This window comes from Lipotes vexillifer, unplaced genomic scaffold, assembly GCF_000442215.2.
Source record: "Lipotes vexillifer unplaced genomic scaffold, Lipotes_vexillifer_v1.1 scaffold213, whole genome shotgun sequence".
NCBI lineage: Eukaryota > Metazoa > Chordata > Mammalia > Artiodactyla > Lipotidae > Lipotes > Lipotes vexillifer.
In genome coordinates, this window is record NW_006780610.1 from 4,976,817 (window position 1) to 4,986,940 (window position 10,124).

Consider the following 10,124-nt stretch of genomic DNA (forward strand, 5'->3'; position numbering starts at 1 on the left):
GGGGGGGGGGGGTACTCCTTAGAATCATTCATTTATTTATCCTTTCCTTAATTCCTCCATTCAGCCAGCCCTCACCTAGCATCTAGGCCCTGTGCTGGCAGCGGGGGTTCCAAAATGACTAGGCTCAGTCCATCCTCAAAGAGTTCCCATTCTAGGGACTTCCAGTGGTTGGGACACCGCGCTTCCACTGCAGGGGGCATAGGTTCGATCCCTGGTGGGGGAACTAAGATCCCACATGCTGCACGGCGAGGCCAGAAAAAAAAAAAAGAGTTCCCATTCTAGTGATGGAGACTTGAGAAATGACCATTGGGGCACGGTGGCCAGGGTTACCAAGGGAGTCACAGAGAACTGTGGGACACGTGGAACAGACCTCAGAAAAGAGTAGCCCCTGTTGCAGAAATGTAATTAAAAACAAAATCCCCTGCCAACCTAGGAAACCTCTCCACAAGGGTAGAAGAGGAAGAAAACTTTTTTTTAATTGGATGAGAATTAAACCAGAATGTCACAGGCAATCAGCTCAAGAGTTTGCAAAGATGAAGAGAAATTGTATCTGTTTACACAGCCAAGTGGATACAACTCATTGCATACATTTTCTCAAGATAATCACTAGTCCTCAAGCAAGACGACTTGACAGCACTACTTGTCACACAGGGGTCATCCTAAATTCAGCTGGGAAATGGGGTAGCCACCTGGGTTTGCTAATTGCCATTAACCAAAGGAAAAATAAATTTCTCATATCTTTATGAAAGGAGGGAGGTTTGCAACTTGGAGCTGGGCACCTGCTGAAGTTAGGCTCTTACCCTCCAGCAGAAACTGGGAGACAGGGGCTCTATCTTTCTTAATGATTATATTTCAAAGAGCCAGCTCCCAGGTCCTTGAGAAACACATTCCTGGGTTGTAAAACTGGCAAGAGGCTTATTTAGCTTTTAAAAAGATTTACACACGTCTCTAAAGGGCAGAGAAAGAACTCACAGTTACAGGTATTCTAAAGTAAATGCTCTAAGAAAAGCAAGGGAGAGAAGAGTCTTTCCCTTTCTTGCACCAGGGAAAATTAAGATTTATTTTTCCTACTTTTAATTGGCATTTGTCCTTACACCCCTTATTTCACAAATATCAAAGCTAGTATTTCTTGAATACTTAACTATATTCCGGGTGCTTTGCACACAACTGCCTCAGTTAATCCTCTAACAACCTAAAAGATAAGATACTGTTATTACCACTCCCATTTCATGGTTGAGTAAGCGCACTGTGGCCCAGAAAGGCTGAGCGACTTGCACACAGAATCACACAGCCAGTAAACGGGTGAGCTAGGATTCCAGCCCAGGGCTGTCCAAAATCAGCGACCTTAATCACCACGCTGCAACACTGCCAGAGAAGAGGCTGAAACCTAGTAGTTCTTACAGGGGTCCATCCTGCACTCTGGAGGGAGAGGGGGTGGAAATACTAGGTTGGGGGAAGAAGACACGACTGGTCCCAGGGAAGCCCCCAAGATAATCGGGGCCCAAGGTCAGGAACATGGAGTAGGATTAAGGGCGGGAGGCATGCTCAAGAAAACGTGGCATCTTAAGAGTTTATACAGCACCGCACGCCACTAACGATGTCAGGCAACGACCAAGCTCCCTCAATCTCGCGCTACAGCTAACCAGATCTCTCCCCTCGACCCAACTTCGCGTCATCACTGAGTCCGGCCTGCCAATCCATCATCTCGGTCCTCATCTGCTCATCCGGTCTCGCAACTGCACTCGATTGGTCGAGCCTGAGCCAACATGGCGGCGCCCTATAACCAAATCCGTACCGCGAAGGCGATGGCGGCCGTGGGGCGGGTCCTTCGGGGGTCAGAAGCCGCCATGCTGAGGGCGGCGTGGAGGGCGCTGAGTTCGATTCGGACCCAGGCAGTGACCCAGGCCCCAGTCCTCGGGCTGCCGGGCGGAGGGTGTGCCAAGCTTCTCTCCGTCCAGCGGGACCTTCCTTCACGTCCTGGAGGTGAGGAGCTGAGAAGCCGGACAGCGGAAGTAGGGAAATGGGGTTCGGCGGAGATAGAGGGTACGCGGGAAGAGGTTAGGGGGGAGGGGGGCGGAGTGTAGCGGCAGGAGAAAGAGTGGTGGGTGGGGAACAAGTAAGGCGCGGTGGGAGAGACATGGGGTATTCGGGGTGCGGAAGAAATGGGACTGTGGCCCTCGCAGAGGGGCCAAGACCTTGGAAGAAGGGTAACGCAAGGGCCGTAGACGAGAATCGAGGCTGGACTGTTGAAGGAGAATGTCCTCAGCCCCCTCTTTTTTGTGTAGGTCTCATCCTCCGGGCCGCCCGCGGATATGCCACCCAGAAACCAGGTAGGAGCTCTTGGGTGGGATTTGGGGCGGAAGAGAGATTAGATTGCCTGGAAAGCTTGGGGTGGCCAGGGGGACAGAGGTGTCTACGTGGAGCCACTGGGGGGGAGGGGGTGCGAAGAAGCCCACGTCCACCTTACGACAAAGCCGTGGGCCTGGATCCTGCATGAAGGGCAAGAGGAGGGGAGGTGGAGGGTGGGATATAGCGCTTCATGTCCGCCCTTCCGAGGGGGAGGGCCTGGTTTCCCATTCCCAGGCAGTCTGCATAGTTGTTCAGATCTCTTACTAAATCTTAGTGTTATTTAGTTAGTACTATTTGCATAGCGGCAGAGCAGGGGCTGACTGCAGAAGACAAATTGATCTCTCCCGTGCCTCTCCCTCTCCTACAAGAACACACCAAGCCTGAGGGTTTCCTTTGATCTCTATTTGGTGTCTACAATTCAGGCATCTTAAAGTTCAGAGTCCCTCCTCAGGCCCCTTATTGCATTCATGCAGTCAGCCAGCGAGCATTAGTTGGGTGTCTATTCTGTGCTGGGCCGCAGACCAGACGTGGGGGATTCAAAGGGAGTCGACCTCAGGCCGTCCACAGGAGCACCCATCCTAGCAGGACGTCTGATAACTGTAGAGCCAGACAGGTGTGTGAGAAGTACAGGCACAGTACAGGGTCTTGGGAAAGGCCACCTACTCCCAGCATGAAATATCAAGGCAGAGGCCCACAAGATTTGCAGAGGAGAAACTGAGCCCGGGGTTACCCAGTGCCTTGCTTGAGACCGTGGATGTCTGACAAAGTTGGTGAGAAGAGCCAAGTCTGGGAGGATGGGCAGTGAGAGTTGACTCTGGGTGTTTTCCATCCCTCCACTTGACAGTCCAGCCCAGCCATGAAGATGACCCACCCCCTTCTATGCTGCTCAAGGACTACCAGGACATCCCTGGAATTGAGAAGTAAGCAGGAAGAAATCTCTTTGATGAGGCAGGGGGCCCTGGGAGGATTGGCAAGGAGGGGGCTTCAAGGTAGATGCTTGATGTATCTTCCGCTTGACTATGGAACAGGGCAGAGAACTATAGAAGCCCAGGCATGGTGAGGATGAGTGGGCAGCAGGGGCACATGGAGCACACCTGCTTGCCATTTTTGTGCTCTGGGTAAAGACCCTCTACCATGAGATACCAAGGAGGCCCCATGCCTCACGGGCGTTTGTAGAAATCTTTCATCTCTTGATCCTGTGAGGGAAGAAATAGTGTCCCCATTTTGTAGATTGTCAGACTGCCCAGTGTCATACAGCTCCTAAGGGGCAGAGCTGGAGTTTGAATCCAGGGCTGAAAGATACGAAAACCAGGATCCTCTGCTCAGCCCCTGTCCTGTGCAGTGGGAGCTGGGTAGTCCCTCCAGTCCCTCCCACTGTGCAGTGTGACATGAGAAAAAAACAATGATTGTAGAATTGAAGTGTCTCAAGAGAGATTGAACCATATTCCAACTAAAATGGAAATCCTCTTTTTGCTCTCCCTGTGACAAGCCTGAAACACTTGAGCTGACAGCCCCAATTTTCTGTAGTATCACATCATTCCGTGTTCACAGCCCAGCAAATCAGACCCGTGCTGACTTTGAATCCCTGAGAAATGGCACCCCACTTCCAGAGAGACTCATGTTGTAAAAGAAAATTTCACTCATCCTTGGTTTTCAAACTAAAATGAAAACAGCATTGCTCCCCTTCTTTCTTCCCACCCACCACCCCCACCGACACCTGTCTCTCATTGCTGTGGTTTTTCCACAGGGTTGATGATGTCGTGAAAAAACTCTTATCTTTGGAAATGGCCAACCAGGTGAGTGGCCTTTGCCAAGGCTTGGCCTCTGAGATTCCCTTCTACCCTGAGATTCCCTTCTACCCTGGTAACACCTCCCAGCCCACGCTTCTCAAGTCACAGCACTTATCCCACTCTCATTCTATATCTACTTGTCAATACCCCCAGACTGAGCGCCTCCAAGGCCAGGACAATCTTGTTTCCCATTGTACCCTTAGCACGTGACAAACAGTAGGTACTCGATAAAGACCTAATGCCTGAATGAGTGAGCACGGTTTGGGGACATTCATCCAACATTCTTCTGTCAGTGGCATTGGCTTTGGGCTCACCTAGATGTGAACAACCATGTGGTTGGCCAGAGGCCACACCCTGATGAGCAGAGTAAAGTCACGCCCTGAGCCTTATGGCCTAGTTGCTATGACTGTGGCCCTGGCCCTGGCGGTATAAGGGCTAGTTCGTACAGGGTGGCAGACCTCACAGATTCTCGGTCTCTGTCTTCAACAGAAAGAGAAGCTAAAAATCAAGAAAGAGCAGCTGATGAACAAGGTCGTGGAAAACCCTAAGGACACCGGCTCCCTGGAGGCTCGAAGTTGGTCGGGGGGCCCTGGGGGAGTCAGGGTGCAGGGGAGTCTGCTAGCTGGTACTTGATCCAGGCCCCTCACCTGCAGATACGCTAGTATTAGATGTGGCTTGGTAATGGGAGAGACGGGAAGGACCAAGGACAGTGAAAACTGGACTCTATCCGTGATGCTGTAGTCGGCGCCCAGGTCCTGCCTCGTACCTCCGTATGAGCTCAGGCCAAGCTCCTCAGGAACCAGAGCTTGTCTCTCTCTCCACTCTGCAGCTGAGGTGGTGTGAAAGGGCATGGGGTCAGGGCCAGCATTCCCACTGCACTCTGCAGTGCTCCCAGAGCTCAGTGTGTGTACGGCAAGGGCCTGCTATAGTGACGGCCTCTCCTTGGGGCCACCTTCTGCTTTTGCCTTTGCAATATAGGTTTGAGTTAAACAAGAGGATAGCTGAGGGAAGGATATTCTGGGGCTTTAGGAGATGAGTGGGAGCTGATAATTGTGAAAACTCATTAATGAAAACACAGAGATAAGGATGGCAGCTGGAAGGGAAGAGGCAAGGAGGAGACCCTTGACAGTTTTGGGATCTTAAAATTATTGCATTGGTGAGGACCTCCAGGGCAGTATTGAATCATAAACCATGACAGCAGCCATCCCAGACTAATTCCTGAATTTAACAGGAATGCTCTAAAGTTTTACCATTAAGAATGCTAATTTGGGGGCTTCCCTGGTGGCGCAGTGGTTGAGAATCTGCCTGCCAATGCAGGGGACACGGGTTCGTGCCCCGGTCTGGGAAGATCCCACATGCTGCGGAGCAACTAGCCCCGTGAGCCACAATTACTGAGCCTGCGCATCTGGATCCTGTGCTCTGCAACAAGAGGCCGCGATAGTGAGAGGCCCGCGCACCGCGATGAGGAGTGGCCCCCACTTGCCGCAATTAGAGAAAGCCCACGCATTTAAAAGAAGACCCAACACAGCAAAAATAAATAAATAAATATTTAAAAAAAAAAAAAAAGAATGCTAATTTGGGATTTGAGGTTTGGGGATGATACCTTGATAAGATTAAGGAACTTCCCTTCCTTATGCTTTGCTTTCTAAAGGAAAGATAATCCAAAGTCTTTTGAGATCTTGAAGTTCAGAGTGCTCTGGGAGTGATAGAGAGGTTTACAAGAGCTTTGGGTGGTTGTTATTCCTTGAGGTCTTCTTCTTTTTTTAATTTATTTTATTTTATTTATTTTATTCTTGGCTGCGTTGGGTCTTCGTTGCTGCACGTGGGCTTTTCTCTGGTTGTGGTGAGCGGGGGCTACTCTTGGTTGCGGTACACGGGCTTCTCATTGTGGTGGCTTCCCTCTTTTGCAAACCACGGGCTCTAGGCACGCGGGCTTCAGTAGTTGTGGCACACAGGCTCAGTAGTTGTGGCGCTTGGGCTTAGTTGGTCCGCGGCATGTGGGATCTTCCCGGACCAGGGCTCGAACCCATGTCCCCTGCATTGGCAGGCGGATTCTCAACCACTGTGCCACCAGGGAAGCCCTTCCTTGAGGCCTTAAAACATAACCAAGGTCTGGCTCTTCCTTCCTCTGTGCCCGGCTCTCATCCTCTGTGGTTTGTGGTTTCAGTTGTTGCCTTGACTGTCAAGATCCACAGTTACGAAGAACACATGCAGAAACATCGAAAGGTAACCCTTGAGCCTCACTCACAGCTAGCTGGGGGAGAGGAGCCTGAACACTGATGGGCTCTGGGTCCAGAAAAACAGCTTGAGAAGCCAGGTGGCTAGAGCAGCAGAGCACCCACCCCTCAGCTGCGGTGGGAAACACACTTCCCTTCCACCTCCAGGGGTGAAATGGGAGCCTTACAGGACAGTGCTGAGTGTCACTAATGGTCAAGAACACAAACTTCAAAGCGAGGGCACAGCGTGTGGCACACAGTGGGCGCTCAATAAATAGTTGTTGAATGCGTGCATGGAGTCAGACTGCCCCAAGTTCAAATCCCAGCTCTGCCACTGCCACTTAACTGGCTGTGTGGCCCTGGGGAAGTTACATGTCCAAGCCTCAATTCTCCTGTCTGTCAAACGGGGATCATAATAGTACCCACCGACAGGATTGCAAGGACTGTATGAAGTAATGGCAGCCAACATGACGCATATAAAGTATTTAGGCCTCATGCTAAATATTTTACATGCATCAGTTCATTTAACCCTTATACTTGTCTTTGTGTCCCATTGTACAGAAGAATGAGCTAGGCTGGCGTAATGAAGTTATCCCTCCAGGCACAGGCACACCACTAGGAAATGATGTGCTAGGACTTGAAACTTGGTGATCTTGCTCCAGGGCCCACACTCCTAACCATTCTGCTGGATCTCAGCACAGTGTCGGACACTGAGCTGCTATGATTAGGCAATTGCTGGTATTTTTAATAAACACACAGTTGTGAACACAGACTGGCCCAGCTCCACACCTAGCACCTCAGTGTTCCCTGAAGCTAGTTGAGCTGTTCCTTGGAGATCAGAGTTGGAGTATGGAATGCCAGCCCCACTGAGGGAGCAGTGCCTGGCTGAGGGCAGGGGTTTTCTTAAGCCTTCCCTCCTCTCCACCCCAGCTGATAGTTTGCTGAGCTGTGCAGAGGCTGAGTGGGTGGTACAGGGGAAAGAGCATGAGATGTGGAGTCAGACCACTAGACCTGGATTCAAGACCTGACCTAACACAAGGTCCCGACCCAGCAGTTCTAGAACCTTTAATGAATCAGTTAACATCTTTGAGCCTTTATTTTCCCATCTGTAAAATGGGAATAACAGTAACACTACCTACCTCAGAGTTGCACTAATATTTGCCTAAGATTGTGGGGAAGTTTCATTGCCAGGGTAAAATGACCATCCTTTGCTACTGTGAAGTGGCACACCACTTATTTACATAATACTCAAAGTAATACCAACTCTCGTACAGGACAAAGCCCACAAGCGCTATCTACTGATGAGCATTGACCAGAGGAAAAAGATGCTCAAAAACCTCCGCAAGACCAACTATGCTGTCTTTGAGAAGACATGCAGGGAGCTGGGGATTGAGTACACCGTTCCCCCTCTGTACTACCGAAAAGCCCACCGCCGCTGGGCGACCAAGAAGGCTCTGTGCATTCGGGTACGAGTCGGGACTGCTGCTTTGGTTGGCCCCACTCCAGGACCGTGGTGGGGAGAGCATACGGGAGGGGTCATCTGTTTCTGAGCAAGGCGTGGAGCTGGCCCCGAGGCTTTGAGGTGGCTCCCAGGGCACGAAGCCCATAGAGAAAGGCTAGGGTGACCATCTGGGGGAGTCACTTCCCACCCCAGATGCTCGAAGTCTGAGGTTTTGCATAGCATTACAAAGTTTTTTCCTGCCCTCTCTCATCCCCAGGTTTTCCAAGAGGCTCAAAAGCTGAAGAAGCAAAAAAGGGCCTTAAAAGCTGCAGCTGCAGCAGCCCAGAAACAAGGCCAGAAGAACCCAGAGATCCTTTCCAAAACTGGACCAGAGGCAATCAAAGAAAACCAATAAATGTTAAAATTATGTCTTGCTGCCTTAAAGAATAACGGTAGAGAAGGTGGGGCTCTTAGTGGCCTGAGGACGAGGAAGAATTCATTCCATCATGCAACTCTGGGGTCCCAGGGATATCTGAGGCAGAGTCCCTGCCCTCACACGCCACGGGACGCATTCTCATAGCACACCTCACACACACTCACAGAAACAACCCCCTGTCCTCCAGGGGCCGTTCAGTGGAGGCAAGACTGAGCACACAGCAGCACAGAGGAAGCGTGAGGAGGCCAGCATACGAACTGCCTTCTAGATGGGGCCGTATAGGATAAGTGGAAGTTCACCGGGCAGAAATGGGAGCGAGGGCGTCCCGGGCAGAAGGAATTGCAGGTGCAGAGGCAAAGAAGTGTACAGGTGCATGCTGCATTCAGAGAGCAGCAGAACTGGACGTACAGCTTGACGGGTAAGCTGAAGCTGGGATATGAGAGGTTTCATATGCTGGCTGAGGAGACTCTACACAGTCCTCTACGGAGAGGGGAGACAGTTATGGTTTGAAAACCAAAGGCGTGATGATGGCAACAAGGCTGTTTGATAGTTAAGCAGCATCATTGTGGAGGTGGATGGGAGGGGGAGATATCAGAGCGATTGATTGATTGGGGGGCAGGGGTTTTGGTGTTCAGATTGAGAATCTGGTAAAAGCTACAGGTCCTGTCCCTAAAACTGCACATGTACATAACATTGCTTATAAATTCTGGGGTGTCATGGATAAGCCCTTCCCCACAAAGCCCACCCACTTACACCAAGTTAAGTGCCGAGGCCTTGAAGCCTGAGTATGCTTAACATGTTTGAAGAACCCAAAGAAGACAGTGTGTCCAAAACTGAGTGAGCAAAGAGAAGAGTAGGAGGTCCGAGAAGCAAGCAGAAACCAGGTGATATGGAGCTTGTGGGGTGTATTAGTCTGTTCAGGCTGCCATTTTAAAATACCATAAACTGGGACTTCCCTGATGGTCCAGTGGTTAAGACTCTGCACTCCCCATGCAGGGGGCCTGGGTTCAATCCCTGGTCAGGGAACTAGATCCTGCATGCTGCAACTAAGAGCCCGCATGCCACAACTAAAAGATCCAGTGTGCCACAACTAAGATACAGTGCCGTCAAATAAATAAATTAAATACCATAAACTGAGCGGCTTATACAACAAATTTATTTTCTCACAGTTCTGGAGGCTAGGAATTCCAAGATCAAGGTGCTGGTCTATTTGGTTTCTGATGAGGAATCTCTTCCTGGCTTGCAGATGGCTGCCTCCTGACTATGTCCTCACATGTGGAAGGAGGGAGAGACGGGGAGAGAGAGTGAATCTCTTCGTCTTATAAGGGCATTAATCCCATGATGAGGGCTCTACCCTCGCGACCTAATTCTCGTGATCTCCTAAAGACCCCCGAAATACCATCACATTGAGAGTTAGGGCTTCAACATTTGAATTTGGGAAGGACAAATATTCAGTCCATATCACTGTGGGGAAGACCTTAGACTTCATTCTGAGTGAGAAGGGAAGCCAGAATTTATAAGCAATGTTTTTTGTACGTGTGCAATTTTAGGGACAGGACTTGTAGCTTTTATCAGATTCTCAATCAACACCAATACCCCTGCCATTGAGGAAAGCCGGAAAGGAAGGAAGGTGTGTTAAAGTGATGTCCAAAGAGCAGCTGGAGACAGGTTTGGGAGTTATGTTTAAAGTGACCCAAGCCATGGGTGTGAGTGAAATTGCCCAGGGAGGGAATGTAAACAAAGAAGAAAGGACCATGTCTGGATGGGAAGAATGATCTCTGAGGGCATAGCCTGAGTCAGGAGGAGGTTAAGGGGAAAGTGAAGTGAGGGTGGAACCGAGGGCCTGGGATCCTGCAGAATCAGAAATGAGATGAGAGGGTCAGAACTGAAGA

The 10,124-nt window shown here is 50.4% G+C and overlaps 1 protein-coding gene and 1 non-coding gene across 3 annotated transcripts; both read left to right on the forward strand.

Moving 5' to 3' along the window:
* The first annotated feature begins 1,847 nt into the window (after positions 1–1,847).
* Positions 1,848–8,216, forward strand: MRPS15 (mitochondrial ribosomal protein S15). 2 transcript variants are annotated; one of them, XM_007453812.1, is made up of 8 exons: positions 1,848–1,974; positions 2,286–2,330; positions 3,194–3,269; positions 4,097–4,145; positions 4,629–4,713; positions 6,307–6,365; positions 7,630–7,821; positions 8,074–8,216. In XM_007453812.1, the coding sequence occupies exons 1-8, from the start codon at positions 1,848–1,850 to the stop codon at positions 8,209–8,211; spliced, it is 771 nt and encodes a 256-aa protein (XP_007453874.1). In that variant the 3' UTR covers positions 8,212–8,216. The 2 variants fall into 2 exon arrangements, with proteins under 2 accessions (XP_007453874.1, XP_007453873.1); XM_007453811.1 differs by having other exon boundaries at positions 1,848–1,998; positions 8,074–8,211.
* Positions 8,217–9,185: 969 nt separating this feature from the next.
* TRNAG-CCC (transfer RNA glycine (anticodon CCC)) lies at positions 9,186–9,258 on the forward strand. Its single transcript has one exon. It is a non-coding gene; the product is annotated as a tRNA-Gly (tRNA).
* The last annotated feature ends 866 nt before the right edge of the window (positions 9,259–10,124 follow it).